General features: G+C 38.7%; 1 protein-coding gene across 10 annotated transcripts in view; it reads right to left on the minus strand.

Moving 5' to 3' along the window:
* The window catches only part of LOC112992365 (synphilin-1), an 83369-nt gene that overhangs the window by 6371 nt on the left and 52563 nt on the right, over positions 1–24435 (minus strand). For all 10 annotated transcript variants that reach the window (XM_026115360.2, XM_026115357.2, XM_064502838.1 and 7 more), the window contains 6 exons: positions 24154–24333; positions 20814–20927; positions 15042–15167; positions 10873–11042; positions 4296–4388; positions 674–1736 (listed from right to left, as the gene is read on the minus strand). In XM_026115360.2, coding sequence (XP_025971145.1) covers positions 674–1736; positions 4296–4388; positions 10873–11042; positions 15042–15167; positions 20814–20927; positions 24154–24333 — 1746 coding nt within the window. The remainder of the gene's footprint in view (positions 1–673; positions 1737–4295; positions 4389–10872; positions 11043–15041; positions 15168–20813; positions 20928–24153; positions 24334–24435) is intronic.

Genomic DNA, 24435 nt, shown 5'->3' on the forward strand with positions numbered 1-24435 from the left:
TGGAATAATTTTTCTCCCTTCTTTGGACAAGAGAGCCAGCTTTCTGACTGGCGCAACCCCTCTTTCTATTGTGATCCCAGAAAGAGCACTCTATTGCCTGAGGTAAGGGGAAGATCTGGGTTCAGACCACCCATACGCTCTGCCAAGAGCAGACTGTGTACTGTGAGGAGCGGGTGGACAAAAGAGATTAGGTGCTGATAGCTTAGGCACCTAGGGGATGGCTGTACTGCCACAGAAGCAGGAAGGACCCCTTCTGCTATTTTTCCTATTTATATTCTGACATTTATTTTTATCCTGTTGCCCTCATTGGTCATGGCTATAGGACAGGGCTAGTCCTTCAGTTATTTACTCCTCAGAAATCCCAAGGATTCAAGTTTGACATTCCCACAGCACCGAACATCCATTCCAGGTGAATCACACCTTTGTGGAGAGCTTTTGATACAGAGCAAATGCACTGTGTGTGCTAGAGTACAGACTGCATACAAGCAATACCTGCCACTCCTTCACAAAGCCTTCCAAAATTAAGACAGTGGACTGGCTTTTTACTGGTCAAATACAGTGGAGTATTTGGGCATATCCTTTTGCTATAGTAAGGTAGGAACAAGCCGCTCTCAAAACTATTACTTAAAAAGAAAAGAGAAGAAAAGGCCCTTCCTCCTTCCAATGCACTCACTGTCTTGTTTCTTCCTTTTGTGGGAGTTGCTGGATTTCCCTTGCTATCTGCTGTCTTCCTTCCTAATGAGGTAAAAGGCAGCGTTGATGAGGTTTTGATCAAGTTTGCTGTCTGACAGTTGTTGTTGTTATTCTGGTTACCACTCAGGGTCTCCATTATGGATCTAAAGGTTCCAAAAGGCCTTTTCAGCTGGTCCCCAGCTGGTTCTCCAGTGCCGGGTGGAGTCCGCAAAAGTGCTTTACCCCGGTCTTTATCCTTTTCCTCATTCAGTTCTGTCTCTGTTAGCTCCACCTGCACCACAGGCTCCTCAAAGGTTACTCTGAGTTTCAAGTTTTGGGAGGTTCTGCGCTTTGAAGATGGAGACTTCAGAGCACTCTTAGGGCTTGTGGCAACCTTTTGAGCAGCGGCACTGTCAGAGCTGGATGGAGAGCTGTCTCCAGAAAATTGGCTCTGAGATACAGTACCAGACTGATACTGGGATTCACTATCTGGATCGCTGCTCTCTGAAGTAGGGGAAGGACTGTGGCCATCCACAGACTTAGAAACTCTGATACCAAAAGGGAAGCGGCGCCCTGCTGCTGAAGTATGTTTCTTAATCATCAGATGCAAACTTTCTGTGCTCTCAACACTTTCCACTATAGGTTGAGGCCTTGGTTTGTCAGTTCTTTTCACAGGAGTGTTCTTATGGTCCTCAGAATTAGCTGAGTCTGTGTCAGACTCACTGAGCGATCTCTGCATAAGTTGCCTCAGTCTGGCTAACTTCAGCTCCCTTTTCTCTGGCAGAATCTTCTTCACGTTCTTGGAGGAAGCATGAGCATCCTGAAATTCCAAAGAAAGCTTTTCCTGCATACAGACATTTTCAGAGATTTCCTTTCCCAACAACTGGCGCAGGATTTTATCTGAGTCCTCATCTTTTATCTTGGCCCGAGTGCGGCTAGAAGTTCCCAGGCTGCCAAGAATCTGAATCCCATCTTGGGTGTTCAATTTACTTTTTGGTAGAGACAATTCATCTGCTTCAGAGGGTTTCCACTGGGGTTTGCCAGAAGCAGGAGATGATGGTGAGCTTAAAGAAAAAAGGGGAAGAGAAAATTTCAATATCACAGCCAAGGCAATGAACATACAAAATGTGAAACTGCCATTTCCAGCATTCATGTCTGTCTCAGCTTATTGTTACTTATCCTTTTCATCGTTACTCACATGGAATTCATTATTCTGATGCTAGAGTGAAGATGACACAGAGAAGGATGTAACCCCGCTTCTATTCCTAATTAGGATTTGAGTCTATTTTTTTTTCCTTTAAACAAAGAATACTCCTTAATACTCCAAAACTTAGATTGGTCATTTCAATACCAAAGATGACTTTCTGAGGATAGTTTTAGAGAAACTACTGTTTCTTATTTCTGTGAGGGCTGGCATGTTTTAAAAGGTGTGTGTGGGCAGGAAAACACAAAGCAAAATGCTCTACTCTTCAAGTCACATCATAATACAAAAGTAGCTTATTCTAAATACAGCAAAAATACTGGCTCTCTGCACAGCAGTGATTTCATAAATCTTAAACTTCATTTGGTATTAATAATAGCCATGTAAGACTACATAAAAAGTCAGGGTCATTCACACTGAAAACCTTTTCAAGTATGAAATACTGAAAGCATGAAAAAAGTGACATGAATTTATTTCAGTACTCTTAGAACAATAAATTAAATTTAGAACTCCAAATGTTACAAAGTAGGGAAACAGCAGTCTCAAGTCTGATTTGTAAAGAATGTGAGTTACAGAGACCATTTCTTTCCCAATGACATATCTGAGAGCTCATGATACTCCACATTCTTATCATAAACCGCTTTTCCTCTGAGCAAGGGTAAAGCGACAAAATTAAGGTTAGTGTGAGCCACTAAATCCATGAATCTCATTTCCTCCCGTTTCCAAGAAAATTCTATTCTGATGAGTCCATAGTTCCAACAGTGTACAAAATTCATATATATTACTAGCCACTTCATCTTCAATCCATTATGAGCTTTTTTTTAATGTGGGAATATATGCAAACTGAAATAATGTCACTAAAGAGTATACATGTATCTAGAAGAGGCACTCCTACTAAAAGGGTTAGATTCTATTATATCTACTGCTGTCTCTTTGGACGATGATCATATCCACGAGTGAGTTCTAGCTTGGAGGAAAAGCAGCAACCAACTATGAAATCAAAGCTAAAATAACACAGTACCATTTTCAGACTAACTCATTTAATTAAAAGGGTGTTGAAACCTACCCTTCTACAGAAATAATGAACAATGAGAGGTCACCTGACCTTATCTGATACTGAAAGTGAAACAGTCCTGGTGCTCACCACTACTCAGAGGTGAAATCATTTGAAAATTTCAGCCAGCAAAAATCACAGAAACCAAATGAGCTGGAAGACAGTGTTTGATCCCACTGTCTCTGCTGAGCTGGCAGACAGGGAAGACAAAGACCATGAGTCTATTAAAAAAAGGACAGAATAACTCTTCCCAGTGTGGTTTTCTACTTTAGCAAGAGTTTGGATTTGCTAGTTAGTTTTCGGCCTTTTCCTAGCCTATGTTCCTCTATATAAATACATCTCCAAACCCAGTGTCTTTATTTGTCATCTATTTCTGTAATGATTTGCATTTGCATGAAGCACTGACAGATCTACTTCAGAAACATGGAGCACTTGTTTCCCACAGAGCATGAGATTTAATAAAAATGGAATAGAAAGCAGTCACTGTTCCTACACATTCACACCTGATGGCCCAAAGCTCAGACCATTGATGCCAGCAGGAGCTTTTGTGCTGGCTTTATTCTTTAACACGTATTTAGCTCCTTATAACTCTGAAACAAGGAAAAACATGGTATATATTTTCTAGATAGAGAAACTGAATTAGAAAATAATGATGAACTGAGTGCTGTTCACATCTGAGTTACTTTTTCCCTTTCAGTGTCTGCTTGAGATTGCTACCCAAGCGAAGTTGTGTGCTTACTTGACTTACATACATCACACTGGAAGTCTATGGCAGAATCAGGAGACTTCAGGCTCCAGTCCTGTGCCTTTACTGGAAGGGTCCCTTTCCTCCTCTTTCAGGTTACTCAGTTTGTGGCTATTTTTGAGACTGGGACTGACAGGATATAAATGAAACATAAAATTTCTGGAGCTTTGACTTTTTATACAAGCTACTACAGGCAAAATTTAATGAGCGTAAGGAGTCTTATTAATCTGAAAGCAGGTTTTGTTGGTAAGTGGCTTTATAAATTACAGCTGGCAGGAACGTATGGTGGATCACCACAAGGTCAAACTTTACAACTTTCCTAGGGGTTTCTATGATTCTCTGCTATTCATCTAATACAAAATATATTCTGTTCCACTGTAAATCTGATTTTTACTCTTCTGGGGAACAGGGACTATTAATTTCATACTCAAAATGTCCAATATTTATACAACTTCATGCACTGTCAAATTCTAGCAGCTCAGCTTCAAGCCCACAAAGTAAAGGAAACACACTTACTTTGACGGAACACATTTAATTTTTAGACAGGTCACAGCTTCTCCTGCTAATAGTTATACCATGAAACTACTCAAATCTAAGATACAGTAGAATTCCAGTCATGTTACCTTGGAGTTATGGGCAGTGATTTGCCCTCTGACCGCTGGGCTTCTAAAAGCTGCTGCAATTGGTTCTGTAATGTCACACGTTCCACTGTCTGCCTGCAAGAAAATATCAGATTGTTTAACCTGTATCTTAAAATTGTCAGCCTTAGTACAGTAAAGGATAAATGATACCACTTGTTCAATTTTGCATGCAAAAGAGAAGCTCCATTCACCTATAAATTAAGTAGAAAATAAAGATAGAGATTTTAAATATTAGCATAAACAAAGGGAGCTAGTTCTCTTGTAAGTTGTCTCTGAATACCTGTGCACATTGTGCAATCACTGTACAACATCATTTGAGAGATACTTACTTACCAGGAATTATTTATTATATACATATATATATTATATACATACAAGGATAAGTGTGGGATCGTAAGCAGCAGTTTGCTGGAACTGAGTGACTCACAAAAAATAATAGCCCAGAAACAAGCATGTCATCTCAGAACCAACTTTGGGCCACTTGGTTCTTGTTCAGCTGAATAAAGGAAGGGGAAAGGGACAGATTAAGAAGTCTCTTCCCACATTTGGTGGATGGCCTTTACTCAGCTGAACAATGGCTCTCAAACCGCTCTCCTTTGCTCACTGCAAATGAGCCCAGAGAGGAGCTTTTGCCCACTGGGTAGGGCTGGTCCACTCTGCTTCAGCCTGCAGGACAGAGCTAAGTATGTCCGTGCTGTATTCCAGCAGAGTAGGAAAAACTGTATCTGCTTGCTGCACAATCTTACCAAAGGTCCTACGTGTGCTCCGCACCCACCTTATGTTTAGTAGTGCTGTATATACTGCATTTATCACTTTCAGTGTGACGCTGTGATCTATGTTCAACAATTTTAGAGAGCAACGTTTAAGAGAAATAATAGTAGGTATACATTGTAACCAGAATCTAGCAGAATATAACCTTATCAAGGATAACATACCTATAAATACAAAAGTTAATTTGAAAGAAGTTCACTCAGTTTAACAAGATTATCTTCTGCAAATCTTCAAGTAGTTCTAGGAAAATAAATAAATAAATCAATTTGCCACAAAAATTCTCCCTTTCCCTGCCCCGTCCAATGTTGACCTTCCATTCTAACATATAAATATCACTTTATCTTGTGGATTACAACAGGTAATGTCTATTCATTTAGCGACATATTTTAAGTTCAAGCACCTCTAAACACTGTACAGATACAAGCATTGGGAAATGACTGGAAAACACAGACTTCCAGCTTTTCACTACTGTGTATATCCTATCTTTCACTTAGAACACAAAAGGCACATTTAGTTTTACTCCCTGTCTTTCTTTCTTTCATGGATAAAGATATGTTATTTTGAGTGAGGCTCTGATTAGAAAAAAAGACCATGTGAAAATGACTTTTTATCTGTTTCTTCCAGTCTCTGCTTCTGTTGCTGTAGAAGTAATATGTTTTCAGTACTTTTAATCTTATTAGACCTGCAGAACTAATACAGTTCTCTGACAGTGAGCTGGATTCTTTCCTAGCTCACATACCATCAGCAGAATAGTTAACTAAGTTCCAAATGCAGAGTCTTTATAGCTGGCAATGTCAATGCCAGAAAGAAGCCAGATGACTTTTTAGGCTATGAGTTGTATTTGCAGGGTTGACAAAAAATAAACATCTTTACTTGTAAAATATCAGAGTGGATCTGAAAAGTACTAAAGAAATAAAAATGGGAACTTGACATACTGCCTTGCCATCACATTTTTGAACACAACCATGCTTTACATAGATCTTTTCTTCCTTTAATTTTCCCCCTTCCTTCCTCTCGCCTACACATTTCCTTACACTATTTTAAAATCACTCCTACCATCTGTCAGCATTGGCTTATATTGCAAATCCCCAGATACTCTCTTTTGAGAGCCAAGGAAATTTTCATTTGAGATTAGATTGTGATACATTTATGTTTTACTTGCCTTTTTTGATTTCCTCCACATCTATTTCTGAATATCTAAATAATAGTGAAGTCTACTAATTATATACAGTGAGAATTAAGGTGAAAGAAAATTCTTCCAGAGAGGTAGATAACAGCTTCTTACACCTTTAAATGTCTAACACTTCTAATGAGTTACTGTCCTCATTCTAGGTAAATATTTTATTATATTAAAAGAATTATTTTCCTCCATTTTCTCAGTTTGACTATTTAGTATATATTTTTTAGCATGGAAACTCACACATCCTTCCAGCACAATCCCTGAAAATACATTTTTTATATATATACACACACGTGTGTGTGTGTGTGTAATGTATATACACACACACTATGTGAATATATAAACACTGTGTTACATATATTTATATATAAAAATATATATAAAATTACATATACATATCTAAGATAACATTGAAAATTAAGGGATTACAAGTTCTTGGAACAGCAATATTGCTAAGTATTAAAAATGGATAGATTCAGTAGGTAAGCAGATCACTGTAGCTTTAAGGGTCAGATTTACTTTATGATATTTAATGTCCAAATTCTGAAGGTCTTACTTAGTTTAGATAATGTTCCTGCTAAGCACTATATAAAGACCTTGGCATGTCTCCTTAGATAACTACAGACCCAAGCTTGCTTCTAACAAAGTCAGGCAGTTCAGCCACTGAATATGAAACACGCTGAGGCACTGGGCACTAATGAAACGTCTTTCCCAGTATTCTGACTTACTGCTTTGTTTGGTTTCAAATAAAACAAACAATGACCATTCTATATAGCTGAAAATAAAACAGCTCATCTAAGTAAATAAGAGATAAACATTGTAAAGTTTATATTGAGTTTCTTATTATACTTCTGTATAGCTCTTATTTCCACACACAAAAACAAACAACATGCATATACCATATTTTACCACTGTAATCATTTTTATTTATTCAGCTATTTTTATAGCTATTCCTATAAAGTTTCAGGAGAATCATGGATTTTGTCTACAGAACATAGAAAAGTGGTGGCAAAAGAGAATATTCAGCCACTTTCCAATCCTCATCTTTTGACTCAAGGTTTGTTTTGACCTTTGCTTTGATAGAGTTTTTGGCTTGATCTTGTATCAAAAAGATCAGGAAGTGGCTGGTTCATTTATTGCCTTGGACATTCAGCTCCAGTCCTTTGGGAATGCAGGGAGGATGGTCTGTGATCAAGTGGCATTGTTAAAGAAGTGCAGAGAAGCATTATTTTATGCCATTGGTTCTGACTGCATCTCTTCAGGCCAGGAAAGCCTAAACAATACATCACTTAATATCATCAGTGATGAAAAGCATGTATTTGTGAAAGCAGGAATTTTCAACTCTGGTCTATAAGGCTTTTCTAGATAATAAATATGCTACTGATGAGATCAGTGAGGGAATAACTAAAATTGTAAGACCTAAAGAGACCTCATGAAGTAAAATGAAAGCCAACATTTTGCACAGGCTCTGAGAAAAACTTGTGTGACTGTCCTGGGTGTCCTCTTTCGTTCAAAAAATCCTACTGAATTGATGAAACCTCTATACTTAGCAAGAGAGGCAAACCAAACCTTTTATTCTAAAGCCAGTAACAGCAGCTTTTGTGGGCTATTTTTCTTTTTACCTAGGAAAGAATTTCTTGGTTCTCCTCCCCTTGTGTGGCAAGGTCTCAGTTCATTCTCTCGTGAAGATTCAATGGAACATTTCTAGCTATCATGTTTTTCCTTTTCTCAAATACCAAGGCTTTTCCCTCTGAATAGAGGCTTAGATCCAACTCAAAAGGTTCTGCTATACTTTTTTGTATCTTTAATCTGAGTAGCTTTGCATCAGTAGTTGCAAGACGTGAAGCCTTCATCAGATTGTAAAATTACTGTTTTGTTTTTGTGCCTTTTTTTCAGGAAGGGCTCCAAAGAGCGTGATAGGCTGGGGTAATTTCTCTCTAGAACTGTTCATGTTGCATTGAAGGCTAGAAGAGCTCATAAAGTGAGTATCAAAGAAGCACTCCCCTCTTTGTTTTGGGGCCTTTGAAGGTAGGTGTTGCTAGCTCCTAGTCTAAGGCAGTTTGTTCTGAAAGCAGTCTTGATGTGGGCTTTCTTTAAGGAAAGCATGCTCAAGCGTGATGCTGTTCCAGTGCAACATCAACGGTTCCCATCTTTCTGTGGGGATGTACAGTGTTACAGGTGGAGGGCCTTATCCCTGGCTGATAAGGAGCCCAGGAAAATGTCTAAAGACAGCTTGCATGCTCAGCCAGTTGAAAACTTTTCTCACGTTTAAAACAGCTGAAGAAATGTTGGGAGGCAGATCAGGGCTTACTGAGCTGTCCTGAACAGTCAAGTAATCTGTCGTGATCCAGCCATAACTTCTCTGCCTCTAGAACAAGATCCATTAACAGCAGCAGAACTAGGCAGAGAAAATACAGCAAAGCCAGCATAACTGCCCAAATTGAAGCCTTTCCAGTGCAATAGCAGTTTAAAGTACCTCAGACTGCAGATTGGTCTTTTGCCTGTTGCCATCTGATGCTTTTGGGATCTTCAGAGGTGCTATGGCCATTCTATCTTCCTACTGTGCTAGAGATAAGGCTCCTTGAGAAACTGCGCCAAGTGCTTCCTTCAGGCCATGAATACATCCTTGGACTTTTAGGTAGCCCCCTCTGATGGGGCTACAAAACAAGCAAGAGCCTTCTTTCACCATTCCCTCTGACTTCTAGGCATAAGCCTCTGAGCACAGCGCACTGCTTCTGTCAGCCTACTTGGGTCCTGAGGCTGGTAGCCAAAACAGCCATGCAGAAGCTGCTCTTTCAAGCAGAAAATAGAATATTTCACTGCCTCAGTAAACTGCAACAGGGTTGCCCAAGAGACTCACAGCCCTTTGTCTTTGTAGGAAAGGAAGAAAAGGCAGCTGCTGCACTTTGCAGAGCTAAATCTGAAGCCTGAAAAAATAGACTGCTGAAGGGAAGCAGATTTAATTCCAGCTGAGACAAGCAAAGGAACCCATCAGGAGCCAAATAAGAATCATTTAAATGACTTCCCATGCTTGTAGCCCAAGAGACAACAGAGGGGGCTTGAAAAGTGTTAATGCTCTTGTCAGGAAAGTCAGAACTAGGCTCTATGTCTATGGGAGTAAACAGCCCACTGCCTAACAGAACAAGTCTTTCTTTTCCATATGAGAGGTAACAGTTAAATCAAATACTGAGAGAGCACTGTATAGAACTGAAACATGGAAAACTCATGGTTGCCATTTCTACTTCTTGTTTTTATTTTTGCTAAGTTATAGGGAATATAAATCTCATTGGATATTGAGATGAGTCAGGTGCTTACGTAGGCTACTTAGGAAATGTCCTACGCTCTGTTTTATTTTTATTTTTATTTTTTTTTACAGTAGCTGATTTGTGTATTTGTGTTTTTTAGCAAATGAACCAACTACAAGATACCTGGTATTTTGAAATGTCAAGTGAACACTGTGCCAGACTAAAATTATCAAAATGTGAAAATTTACAATAATTTTGATTTCACTGTTTCATATTTGTGAGAGTATAAGTGTAAAAGAAGAGTGAAGCTTAGAGAAAAGGCTTCTATGACATAAATGCTTAGAGGTACAAACCAGGCGTACTTCAAATGCAATAAGGTATTCTGTAATGACAAAGGGAGCAGACTGCTACCACATATTGTTTCTGTTGTAATACAATACAAAATATATGCATGTTTATAGCAAAAGTGAGAATAAACGATAAACATTTTTACCCTTATTTTCAAGATATGCAGTCTGCAACTCAAAAAGTTGTTTCAACCACATGCTGCTTGCATAAAATGATATGGTCACCACAAAACATGGGATTTTCAAAAGCTATTTTCATGGTCTGTGGTAGTCAAAAAGCACTTGATCATGTCCTTAAGTCTGAACCAAAAGTTAGGTCAATGCTGACAGTTTCTGAGAGTCTCATCTTATGAGGTAATTGACATGCTCAGTCACAATAACTGCACCCACAGTAAAAGCAAGCAACTGCATATTTAGTGTTTCAACCTACCAGGTTCTTCATAGATGATTTATTAAAAATTGTACTAAAATACTCAAGCCAGCTCCTATGAAGGAAAAATACAACATAGACTATTTCCTGAGCAGCCACCGTGGGCTTTGGGAACCTTCCAAGCTCAAAGAAAACTTCCAACTGCTATTTCCATCATTCCTCCCAACATCAACACCCAATACTGTAGCTAGGAAGAGCCACTCACTGTATATAATACATAAATGCATGCTATGTGAATAGAAAATATGATTAGCAAAGGTGTGATCCCAAGGTATTCAAAGGGAAAAGGGAGAGGATTGCTTACATATATACATATAAAGACAAGGATATTTCACACGTACCCTTTTCCACTCCCATTCCCTGCATCTACATTCACAGCAAACTGCCACCAAGAGAACAGCTGAAAAACTGAACTGCTAAAGAGGCAAAGGGGCAAATGGTTGAGAATGTCAAAGATTCGAGAAATAAGGGAGAAGTATGAACTGTCAAATATTACATATAGGGAGAAGGTACACTGTTGATAAGCTGAAGACAAAGGATAGTATTGTTTTCACAATGATCCCTGTGTTAAGAATAAAACACTTACTCCTTCAGTTGCTTAGTTAGCTTCACAACCTGAGAGGCCAATGACATGCAAGTCTCCACAACCACTAAGTAGCGGGAACACATGGTGTGCCCATGTCGCTCAGCACTTTGTGAGGGTTTCTCTCCCGCGTGGTTTTGCATAGTGACGTTTGCTCCATATTCAACCAATGTCTGCAAAGACACAGAAGGAAAGACTGAGAGCTGTAAACGTAAATCTCTGCTGTGATTTTTGGTCAACAACAAGAACTGCTGGGCCCAGAGCACTCCTGAATAAAATGTTTGGAAACATTGGTCTGAGCCGACCATTTTTAAAAACCAATCACCCTGACAAGTCTGCACGCAGTCAGAACTCCCAACGCATACCACCAAAAAAAAATCTATCACTGAGGTGCAAGGCTAGCACAGCACAGTGTGCTGTTCTTTCAGATGACTATTAAAAGACTGGATTTTTCCTTCCTCTGCCTTCTCTGTTCCACTTTAATTAAGGCATTTTCTGCTTGTTGTGTAGCATAGCATGACTTGTTGTGTAGCATAGCATGACTTGTACCATTCATACTGTGATGGGGACCACCAAATGAAAACAGAGCACTTGCATTTGGGTATCTATTGATTCTCCATTGAGCTACAACAATACACTTTTTCAGGTGAACTTTTATATGTATGTCTGAACACTGTGCTAACTTTGCACATGCTGATGCTGGTACAGGAGATGCAAGCAAGTGCAGTTCACAGGACATCCGTGCTAGATAAGATCAGGGTCTAGGCCAGCACCAACACGTTGCTAGCCAGTTTTTAAAGGGTGGTGCTGAGCTGTAAATGCTTACAAGCTCTGGTGCCTGCTATTCTGGGGATTTCTGCACTGCAGCACTTTGCAACACATCCTAAGAATCTGAATGTAGGAATGCCTTTGCTACAATATTTGCTGACTCCTTTTGTGGTTTAGCTCTCAATTTCCTACCACAGCAGAATCCCTGTGTTTAAAACAATCAGCATACCAGTCTCAATGTCCTGATTCCTCAGCCAAGGGACATTTGGATATGAAAGGTATGGCACATACTTTCCAACAACTCCAGTAGGTCACACAGCCACAACTTCCTTTTTGTAGAAAGAAATCTGTACAATAACTTTTTCCATCTTTTTTGTTTTTGATGTTGAAAGTTTCATTGCTTTGTACTTGCTTGGCTTTCCCCTATTGTCTTTTTAAAAGATACCAAAATATTTGTCAGAGTCCAGACTTTAGGCGAAATAAGAGCTCGCAGTCTGATGTACACTCCTGTGGTATCCACGGTCCTAGTGGAGAACCCCAGCTTACTTCTGGAGAACTGTTCAGGTTGTGAGCATGGCATTTGGGTGACCTCTGGGACTTGAATCCAGAGTGTTGTAAGGGAAAAAGAAGTTCTGCCAGGCTGACCTCAAGAGATGCAATAACTGAAACAAGAATTCAAACCAAACCTTCGCTCTTTCTGGTTTATTTGTAGTCATTACTGTTATACGCTATTTGCTTTACTGTAGTGCCTAGAATAGGACCTAATCGTACTCAGTAACATTCAAACACACACGTTGCTCGTAGCATTTTGGAAAAAACGCTGAACAAAACCACAATGTATCCAGCAACTACAGCATCATTAATATAGACATATACACACGCAGAAGAGGAAGGTGGTGGCTCAGCTCCTGATTGACTTATCCAGGCAGAGCCAGGGAGTTGGTAGTCTGCCTAGTTTAGTGTGGCTTTGTTGACTCAGAATAGCAGGCACAGAGACCAATACATCTTCTGACAGGAGAGAGGAATGGTAGTCTCTCTTGTCTACTGAATCTGTATAGAAAGAAAAACTTCTGAAGAGTCTTGCAGTGCAGCTCATGACAGCAATTTGGGATTAACTTGCTGGTAAAGAAAATCAAGAAGGAGGGAGTTACGACCCTGTAAAAACCAACAGTATTATTTGGAACAAGACAAGAATGTCACTTGTTCACAAGAACAGTGAATGAGAGGGCCGAGGGATCACTGAAAGCCTATGACACTGCATCCTCTGTATTGCTATCTACATTCCCCCTTCTTTATCGCTTCTTGCTTTTTACCAATTGTTCGCTGTGCCTTGTTTTAAACTAGACTGTTAAGTTCACTGGACAGCGGGCTTATTTTGTTTCATAGCACAGAATATAGCTGCACTTAGCACCCTGAAGTATTAGACATACACTAACTGTATATTCTTGCTGTGAATAGATATTTTCATGATTTATTTCCTATGGCTTTGCTTCACCAACACCAAATGCTTTTTGCTGATTTTCAAATTGATCTACAACAAAACAGTTTTACAAATTCCAGGCCATTTATTAAAGTTCATTCTTCACTGGGAAAGCAGAGTTATTCTCTTTTTGATTTAGCTTTATCCATGAGAATAGCCTGCAGACGTCACCACTCTGTTTAAAATAATTTACTCATTTCTCCTTCAAATCCATTGTATATCTTGAAGAGACACTGTAAAAATTAGTAGCCCTAAACACAGATCTACCACAACAGTGCTCTCAACTATTTCTTCCATCCATTTTTTTTTCCAACTGATCATAGCAATTCTCTGGGAAATAATAGTAAAAACACTAGCTTTAGCACAAATGTGCTGATTTGTTTACTATGATTCTCCTAAGAGTTTGTACAGGATTTCCGATATTCCGGACATCTTTAAAAGAAAGACGTCCCATCTGCTGAGAAAATGCAGAGATGGCCACATCCTCCAAACCTATGCAACTGTTTTCTTTTAAGTCTACTCCTTCAGCTCAGTCATAACCCAATTTTTCTTTTTTTTGTTGTGTGAGACTCCCAAACTGCTTTTCATATAGTTAGGTTTTCTCTGTGTCCAGGCATATATATAAATTGCCACAGCAATAAGCAGCTTTGTATCAGTAGATTCAATGTAACAGCACGCATAAATATTTTTAGCTCTCTAAAGAGGTTAGCTAGCTAGACTTGGCTAGATGTATTTCTTTTAAGATCAAACTAAAAAAAATATCCCCTATATTCACTATGCTCTAAGAGTTGCTGTCTATCAGCTCATGTGCGGCAATAAGTTTAACATGTTTATCTGAGCTCTCAGAGTCTCTGTATATATCTGAGGTCTCAGACTCTCAGAATTACTACTGCTTCTTGGGCATGTTTTCTTTCCCCTCTTGACTTAATCCTACCTTGAGTTCTGTTTCTTGGCTTTCTGCCACGTGGTTTTCTACTTTTCTCTGATGACTACTTTGTTTCTCAAGTATCTTTCTGCAACCACCTAAGTTAATTTTATTATTATTTCTTCTCCATACAGTTTTCAATCAAAGTGATGACAACAACAAATACTGAAAAGTGATCCTGTGAGTAATGATTCTAGTGACTCTCATGAACAATGGGTACATCTGTGCTGTAAGATTCAATGCAAAGTAGAGATGCTTGACCTAGCCATCCAGTTCAACTCTGCTGCTTTTTTGGTATGTCTACATTAAACACTGGTACTATATAGAGGCATCCAAACTAGCTTTTTCAGATCCAAATCCCAAAAGCACTGTAGCTATGTTAGTCTTTTCGGCAGGGCAAATTAACCATTTCAGCAGCTCTGTACAACAGAACTATTTTGCTCTCAGTGGTCAAGGGGTTATTCATTGAGAACTATTAGAGATCATCGTCACGCTGTATTGTTTAGTACAGATATATTCAAAGGATAAGGATGGCTTGCTCCAAGTGGAAATCTTTTAACATGGAATAAACCATACCTTAGATTTCCCTTCTCCCTTAAGCTGGAGAGCTGCAACTATTTACAAGAAAAAGCAAGAAAATGTCAGAATAGTAAGAAGATTGATATGAAAGTATGCATATCTACTCTGGCTGCCCTTTCTTAGCATAAAAACATACTCATTGGCTGCTTACGTATGAACAACATAACAATGTTTTCTTCTTGCAATGCAAAGGTTACTTTAGATTTACAACAGCATAACTGAGAATAGAATTCAAAATATAGAGCTTTCTGGTGTTTCAGTCTGAGTTCTACTGAGGTCTAAATTTTTTTCTTCTGGCAAATTTTAAGGTACTAGTTTTTTTTTCCTACCTATAAGATCTTCCATATTTATTGTAAAGGTAGTTAGCATTCAAATTTGACTTGAAATAGATCTCTGATGTAAACGTAGCTAGTACTCTACCTGTATGCATCCTAGATAGCCATGCTGAGCAGCTACATGAACAGCAGTATTACCATCCTGGTCAACTTCATCCAATGAAATCCCTTGTTCTTGCATAAACTGAAGAAGCCACAGAAGGATTTTCTCCTGGAGGAGGGGGAAAGAAAAGTCACAAAAGGTAAGAAATAATGGAAAGTTAAATGTACTATAGGAACACTGGTAGCATCACCTGTTACTAAATCTGTCCCATATTTCCTATTATAAAACCTTGCTTTCGTTCCCTCTTAACTTTGTCAGACTTAGCATAGCATGGGCCTAACTCTGACTGGATCTTTCAAGGAAATAAGCAAAAATACTTCACTCGCTTTAAGAGAAGACGTATTAGGAAAAATGCGTGCACCGTAACACATTCTGACAATTGCACATTGAAAAGCATGAGTGTCTATGTGTTGGAGATGAGACCTGAGGCAAAACAGTTTGTAGGTCAATCTGAAAACCTGCCAAAACTTGGTGAAATTTCATGCACATTTCACCTGCAACAGGTGCATGCACAGAGATCACAGAGCTGAGCGGCTAGATTATTCAAAGCTATTATCATGCCCCAGCTCTGGGCTGTTGTGTAGGAAGAGAAGCAGCAGAACTAAAATCTGGAAATCTGTCTATCTTGCAATCTCAGTGCGTTGCCCAGTGGATGGTGTGTATGTGCCTGCATGTTGAGAGGGATGGGGAGACTTCAACCACAGACTTGCAGGAGGAAGCCTGGGAGCCAAAATGGAAATGAGAGAGAGAGAAAGCAAGCTGGACAAGACATGGTGCAGGAATCTGCAAAATGGAAGAAGCACTAGTAGCTAGGAATGGGAAGAGGGAATTAAACTAGATGAGGATCTGGCAAGAAGCTAGTCAAAGATGGGAAAGGAGACTAGGACTGAAAATCTGAGGAAGAGGAAAATGAATTAAGAGGAAGGAGACCTGAACAGAAGCTGCTCACAGACAAGAATTATGATCAGCCAGAAAGGGAACTGGGAACATACACATACCCACAAGAAGGCAGACTTTACATTTCCTAAGCTTGACTTTGCCATCTTAATTCTTTTTAACATTGCTTTTTGTGCGTGCATGCATGTGTAATATACAATTTATAGGAGTCTTCCTTTATAACAATGGAGAGTTTTTATATTTGCACTAAGCTTATTTTATTTCTTATTTTCCCCAGTAGGTTTCTTCAGAAAACTGTTCTACTCCTTACCCTAGCAAGCTTCCATGCTTCTCTAGATTAAATTTGATTGTGCCCTTCTGAATGCGACACATATTGAAAATCTATAATACTACTGTGCATTACATAAAAATGTGAGCTCCCTTAGATGATAACTGACTGCAGGTGTGCTCCCAGTTTTTGCATCTTAATAAAGAATAAATTACTTTGTATCTCAATTTTTTTTAATCTAAACGTATTTTTTTATCTTCGATTTATATCTTTTTACTATTTTATGCCATTTATATATTTATTTATATCTGTCATGTGCAATACTGACTAGGAGCTCTAGCTCCAAATGGCTTTGTAGATGCTGCTGCTGGCAAACATCAGCACAAACACTTAACCTTAAGCACTTCAGTAGTTTTAGCCATAAGTACATACTCACACACAGGCAAACACCTGTGTGCAAGGCTGAGGCATAGCTAAACAAAACACTGCTGTAACACAGCACCTCTAGGATTTTGAACAGTAATCAAGTAGGAAAGGGAAACAATAAACATGGAGAAAGGAAGCTTTGCCTATGTATCTTGGGCACGAGCCCCTTCTTGTATAAAAAGTGCCACGGAAATTTTAACATCAAGGAAAAGAAGATGGGACTTCAGACTTTTTAAGTGTCCTCCAAATGACTCTGCCCATTCAAACACCTTGATATCTGTTCACTGCTTTAGATGGTTAGTCTCTCTGGAACTTACCTTCTTTGTATTTCCCCTTTAACAGTAGTTCTGGTTCTATTACAGGGTGAAGGGATAGATACTCATACTTCTCCCTTGGCTGAATGCCGAATACAGCTGAGAGCCAGCATGGAGAGATGACTTCAGATCACATAACCCTTTTAAAATACTTCTGAGCAATTTGTAGAGATGTCTGCAGTGTTAGCCAGCAGTGGAGGATTATGCTACTCCTGTGAATTGCTGTTACGTTTCAATAACTAAAAAAAAGTATTTTAGAGAAATTTCTCTGTAGAATTAGAAGACAACTAAAGCTCTGAAATTAAATGATATATTTTTCTTTGGAATATAATAGGGACAAAAATGTTGAGCATGGTTTGTAATTTTATGACCACAGTCAGTATGGAACAAATTATGCCTTCTAGTCATTTATCTTATCAGACATAGAAATCAAGTGCCTGGATGGCTAAATGCAATCATCTGTATTTGGAAGTGTCTGAGCATCAATCGATCACAGGCACAACTTTAGAGGCCCATTAAAATAGTTTGTGTTTCTCTCAAATGACTATGTTTTCCCACAGATGTATCCTTGACATACACTGGGAAAACTACTATTTTCTTTATTTACATATAGGAAAAATGAAAACTTCATATACCAAAGGACTATTTTAGTAACACCTGCATTATGTATGTGGAAGAAAAGTGTTCTTAGATATACTATCATCAACTTAATTTATTCAAACAAAATGAAAGACAGTAAGAAAATTCATTTATAAGATTAAGATAATGGAAAATAATCGTATACTTGTTATGCAACAGGAATTGCTAAATACTGACAAGTTATTCCATATATTTAATAACTTTAAGACCTGCAGTTATCTTATATTGTAACAGTGGTTAACAACCCTCTAGCATGTTCTGGACCTACAAGTCAAACAACCCCAAAGAGAAGATTCTGGTAAAATGTCACAATATGTACTTTCTGTTTTGGGACAGGTTGCAGACTTCAGCTCCCACAGCTGACTTCTGGAGCAGAAAGAACAGTTGACAAAAAGCATTTTTATTATTAACTGGACTATGAATGGAAGGATTAGCATGGTGAAAGCTAATCCTAGCCCCATTACTTGATATTGACTAAATTAGCTCCCTTCCCCAGTATCCTTTCACAGTAAGTATTAGGTTTTCTGAATAGAGAACTATGGGGTGAGTGAAAAGGCCACAAATTATCCCTGCAAAAATGACATTGGATAGGGAAAAGCAAACACCTTGAGGTGCAAAGGAGTGCATTGTTAGGCATTTGTGTGCCTGACTACCACACGCTCCTCCCCATTGCAGCCTCCAGTCCTACACCACCAAGCCACACACAAAACCCTTCCTAAGACCTCAGTCAAGCTGCAGCTCTAGTTCCCCTGAAGCTTTAGGCTCACTGGAGCTTTAGATGTAACAAACGCTCAGCATTCCCCACCCTCTCTCTCCAACCTGCACAGTCCCTGCTACTGCAGCATCTGTGCTGGAAAGAAACCACATCCCTGTGAAGCTCCTAGGACCTACTAAGCGCACCTAGGATTGCAGCACCATCTCCTTTCTATCAGATGGTGCCTGTGCCAGCCATAGCTGGTCCATGATGTGCAATACATCAACAACCTACACCCGACAGGGGATTTCTGTCAACCGTGTTGCCCCTCCATACCTCTCCAAGGTTGCACAACTCCATAATTAAAAAGAGGTAGGAGGTATGCAGACCAGGCTGCAGGCTGGCATTAAGCTCTTCTCCTCACCCATCACATGAACTTATACAGTCCCTCTCTCATGGAACAAAAGCAGATGAGAGAGAGATGAAGAACACAGTACTGTTGAGCTGTATTTGGAGTCTGGCCATGACTGTGGTTTGACCACAATTAACATAGGAACTTTGATATAAGCTCCCTTTTGCTGCCCATACTAAACGATATTTATTGAAGAAGAATATGGCATGCATGCACAGTGCCTTGGGAAACAATGGATGGGTTGACTCCGTTAGAAAATGACTGAACAACAGGTCTTCCTTGTAAAAATAATACTCTTGTAATTCTGCCAAGATCAGTGTTTACATGGATTATCTCTCATGTAAGTACTAGTAAAATAAATTAAACCTTCTAGGAGGGCGCCAACTCTGCATCTGAATTTCTCAACAACTTTTTCTTAATACAGTTGGGTAAGATAGTCTGGCTTCCTTTCAGCCTCAGTATTCTTTCAAGTCTGCAAGACATTTATGGATTACATAAAAAAAGATAATTGACAATACATGTGAACTTTCTTTGACATGTAGTGAACTATGAAGATTTGTCAGCAATTTTTATATCACCTTTTAAAATTTCATGGGTGGCTGATTGTAGCTGGTGTTTCTTAACTGGGGGAGCTTCCTTCCTGCTCTGAACAGAATATAGTTACAGTGTGCCAGATCTGCTCCTGGCAATAGACAGCATAAATCCACTGAAAAAAAAACAGAGCTTCACTGAATTTAGTTTGTGTAAACATCTTTAGAGATGAGGGCAAAATTAGGCTAACTCAAATGAAGACATGAATGTAAGTTCACATTAAGCTTTCTCTTCCAAACTTTCTTCCCAGTCACAAACACTCCTTTCTCAAACCCAGTTCTGACCAGACACCCAGCGGCCTTATATTCAGTGTTAGATTTACTGACCAAACTTGTCACAGAAAGGACAGAATCAATCAGCACCTCCAGCAGGGTTCTAATTTGCACCAGTAATGTGCACAGTAGGTGGGAGGCAGAAAGGGAATAGAGGTCTCTCTGGTCAGTGCGTGAATGAGGGTGTCTGTGCTGCCTCAGAAAGCACCAGGAGAAGGGAGGACTTCCAGCTCTCTAGCCTTCCACACCTCCCTGCTCTCCTTCCCTCTCCCTCCAGTAAATCCATCGCTGGACAGGACTAATGAAAAGCAGAAATATGCCACAATCATTGTATGATATTTAATAGGACAATCTCACTTGCACGGGGGAAAAAAAAGCTAACTTTCTTAAGATGAGTGGCTACATTTTGCTTGTTCTCTCTTTACCAGTAACAGAGAAAAAAATAGCATTGGGTGAGAAAGAGGCCCATCCAAAGAGATTTGAGAACAATAATGGATCACTATTCCTTCCATATGAGATCCTGAAGAAGGTCCTTTGAAGAGGGGTTAGTGCAAGGTCTGTTTAGGAAAAACAGACTTCGCGGGAAGAGAATGTGGTGCGATTAAGTGGTGTATGTTTCCCCAGATGTTAGCAGAGCACTGAAACGCTGAACTTCTGAGGTTTCCCGTCATTAGATTTACAGATAAGTTAGGTGTGGACCAGGATGGGTTTACAACACATTTTTATATGTAATTCTCAATAAAACTGGCTAGAGCTAGACAGATGATGTTCAAGTTTCACCACATTTCACTTCAGTGCCAATATACTGAATTCCTAAACTGTCACAATTTGCCAAAATTTTTTGAGATGATTCTCTCCTGGAAAGGGAATGAGAACTATCCCAGAGTGTCTGATGATTTTCTGATGTGCCCAAGGAGTCCTCTATGGACCAGAATGAGATGATTAAACTTCCTCAATGTTCTTCAATTGACAGATGAGCCTAATATGCCATCTAGTCTTCTCCTCGCCATTACTTAAAGTTTCAAAAAATTGACTTAAGGGAGCAAATACTGAAAAAATAAGCAGATTAAATGGGAAAGGCTCTTGCTTTCTTTGAAGTGTTCTGGACCTTCCTACTTTGAAGTAATTAAAACACCTGCATTTTAATAGCCACAGAATGCTTATTTGGCTATAAAAATGCTTTTAATTGAAACTGTTGTATGAGCATATCAATCTCTGTAAAAAGTGAATGAAAGCCATACCTGACCATAGCAACCTGCATAATGAATAAGGCTTGGGTGATCTTTTGAGCAACTTAATTCTGCAATAGCTTCTGTTTCGCTCACCATCCACCGAACGCACTCCAGCTGACCATTCTAAATAAAGAAAAAAAAATGTAAAGAATTCCACTTGTTTCAGCTCCAGACACATCTACTAAACAGGAAAGGGTTTATCAGAACCACTAATATGTTACAACATTATAGTTTGTTTGAAAGTTTGTTCTTTTACCTGCTTTCACATAATACACTTGTTTATCCTGCTGTCCTGGACCAAATATAGCTTGGCTATTGATATTACCTGTCAGTTTAAACTTGCCCTACATTTTCCATCTTTTCCCTCCTAAAACTACAGTTGTGCATACATATTGGTGCAGAACCTTTGCTGAGTGGCACCACAGGGGACACCAGTTCAAGAGGCAGTGAAACAGTATTAAACACTATCTGCCCCCTACTCTCAGTCATTCAGAAGAAAACACAGTTCTGCTTCCATCATTCATACAGCAAGGCTCAATGATTAAATGAGATCATTTGCTGGATCAGAGTGAACAGGCTCTCTCCCTACATACTAAAGTCTTCACTGTTCAGTAATTAAATGTATGCTCAATTATTATTATGTGTTACTTTTAGTAACTGAACACCTAGTCCTCACGGATTAGGACCTAAACGTGACACTGTATGAACACAAACCAGAAGAGGGTTCTTGCCCTGAACACCTTTTACAGCCTGGGCTCAAGATTCCCAAGCTGTTGTGCACGCTGGTAGTAGCGCGCAAATTACTACAAAGCAGGATGTGGATGCTGCAGAGACAGATGAATATTTCCTTCAGAGCATGCTTGTGGCCCAGTGTAAAGGCAAGAGCTTTTATCAGCTTCTCTTGCTGCTGCAGCGTCCCCTTTCAGCGATAATAGCTGGGTAAACGTCATTTGGCATAACCCCATTCTGGCCTTCTTTTACTTGACTCTTCTATGGTCATTTTCATAAAGGCCATGTTATTCCTTATAGCTAAAACAAACGTTTCAAGTACTTGATAAAGACTTCACATGGGTCAACACAGGAAACATATAAAGCTGTTTGTGTGCATAAAAAGAAAAACGATATCCTGGGAAGGAAAGAAATTTCCATTTCAAGTTTCAGGTTGATTGTTACAAAAATGAGAAAAAGAATGTAACAAATATTAACCCACTTAAAAATGATAGGGGAGAAAGAAAAAATTGGAGTAAAATCTGTTTGATATTTGTCTTATTCCTTGCATATGTACCGTGTGCATAGACACACACACACCACTTTTACTTTACTTACTTTCCTCTGTTTCTCTCAATTTCAAAAATGAAGTAAAACAATGAAAACTACTGTGTTCTTTTAACCACTCTAGAAAAATCCTCATATATCAAATCAGGGTTCAAATACTAGTTAGCACAGATAACTTCATAGATTCATTGTGTTTTCCTTTGCATTGCAACTGAGTAAAACCTTATGGTACTTTTAAAACTAAGGTAATGAATTAATAAAATGAAGTACCTACAAAATAACACAATTTTGCTAATTTACAGAGGATTTTTCCACAGCTGCTTTAAATAAACAAAACGAATAAAACAAACGATCAATATGGCAATATGACTGGCCATAACATATGCTTTATTTTCACTCTCTAGCTCATAACTCAAGCACAGAAAGAGGTCCTGAATTAAACCAGATTGTTGTAATTAATTCATTCCTTACTGGAAAATGTTGCACATCATCAGTAAATCACCTGTTGAAACCCTCTTCCATGGAAATTAATGTTCCTGCATACAAATTTTCTTTCATTCTGATACTCATGATTCTTACAGAACACGGGTACATATCCCATATACTATTACATCACTGCAGTTATAATAGTATAATCTAAGAGCAAGAAGAATAAAGTTGATTCTACCAGGGCCCAAAACATCTTGGAAATAAGGAGCAGGACCTATGAAGTTTATTTATGCCAAATAATTTTAAGGTTATGAGATAGAATTTGACCCAGGACAACTCCGGCCATGCAGGTCATTGTTAGTAACATTTATTCCCGAGCACCATCACATTCAGGGAGAATTCAACTATATTTACACAAATTTCTAGAAATGTTACAGACTCTAAAGGAACCCTTTGCCTATTATTAAAAAAGCCAACCTTTGGGGGGAAAAAGACAAGACCTGTTACTACCTTATAAATACATCATCTACCTAGGTTAAAAAAAAAAAAAAAAGCCACAAGAGAGAAAAGCATTTCCAACTAAAATTGTAGGACAACTTTAGATTGGCAGACCATAGCTCTTCAGATTGAACATGGGCCAGAATATTGAAGCTAAAAGCCTCATTTCATAACAGCAGTTCAGTAGTACAGACCAGCTAGATATCAGTTTAATTTCTCATTCATATGGCCTGTCCCAGGAAAAAAAATACATATACATATATATATATATATCCATCCCTGACTCCTGCCCTAGGACACTATGTCACTGGAATGACTGTCACATCTCGAAGAATAAAAATGGTTTCCCACAGGCTGGAATTCACCAGTCCTCTATCATTTTCTAAAGTCTTTCCAAAAAGAAAATAACGATTAAAATCCCTGAAGAAACAGAAACACTTGTTTCTGTTTCTTGCTGACAGACAGCACTCAACCATTCAATCTTACTTGCTGAAGACCCAGAATTAGTTTGGTTAAAACCTCAGCTTTCTGGTATACCACTGTATTTTACTATAGCACACCAACACTGTACACTTTCCCATTTTCCTACATAATAGGATCTCCTGTAAGTTTGGGCATTAATTTTTGCAGTTTATGACAGGTTGTTCTGTAAGATGTAAATTTTAATTTTGATGCAATTGCTCTGGACTCTCAAGAAGTTTCACCTTCAGATGTGGCACACTGACAAAAACCATTGTTAGAAACAGTCAAAGTGTTATCAGGCTTTGCAAGTACATTCTCACACTTGTCTTTCAAGGTTATATAGTTATTTGTTAAAAACAAAAAACAAGAAACTGTTATATTTTCTAAAGAAACAATTAGGTCTGAATTAAATAAAAGTTCCTTGAAATATAACAAATATTTCTGGAGCCAGTTGACTGATTTAAAAGTGAATGTATATGCACTGACGACAACATATGAAGTGCCAGTGGTCTACAACAGACATTGTATCTTGCATATATTATGTGGTACCAGCCAATGGCAGAGATTGGCTCCAATTTAACAAAACGCTTGAAAAATAACATTCTGTTGGATGTACTACTTACAGCCATCACAGAAAGAGACTAAATCACCTTTATGTCACATCAGAGTAGAGAAACTAAGTCACCTTTATTGCTAACCCAGCTGGAGTTAGTTGTTCAATGTTTCGTTCATTCAAACAGTCTTCTCCCATCAAGGAGGTGAGATGCTGCAGGCATTCTGCATGTCCCTGCGATGCTGCTACATGCAACAGATTGTTGTCATATTCATCATGAATTTTATCCAGATTATCCGCTGCTAAGTGTGGCTGTTAGAAAAGAAATGGTTAAAAATTCATTACATCACTTACAGTTAGGGATAAAAACACACAGAATATCAAGCCTCACTGTCCAAGATATAAGCCAAAGAT

The sequence above is a fragment of the Dromaius novaehollandiae genome, chromosome Z (assembly GCF_036370855.1).
Source record: "Dromaius novaehollandiae isolate bDroNov1 chromosome Z, bDroNov1.hap1, whole genome shotgun sequence".
NCBI classification, from domain to species: Eukaryota; Metazoa; Chordata; class Aves; order Casuariiformes; family Dromaiidae; genus Dromaius; species Dromaius novaehollandiae.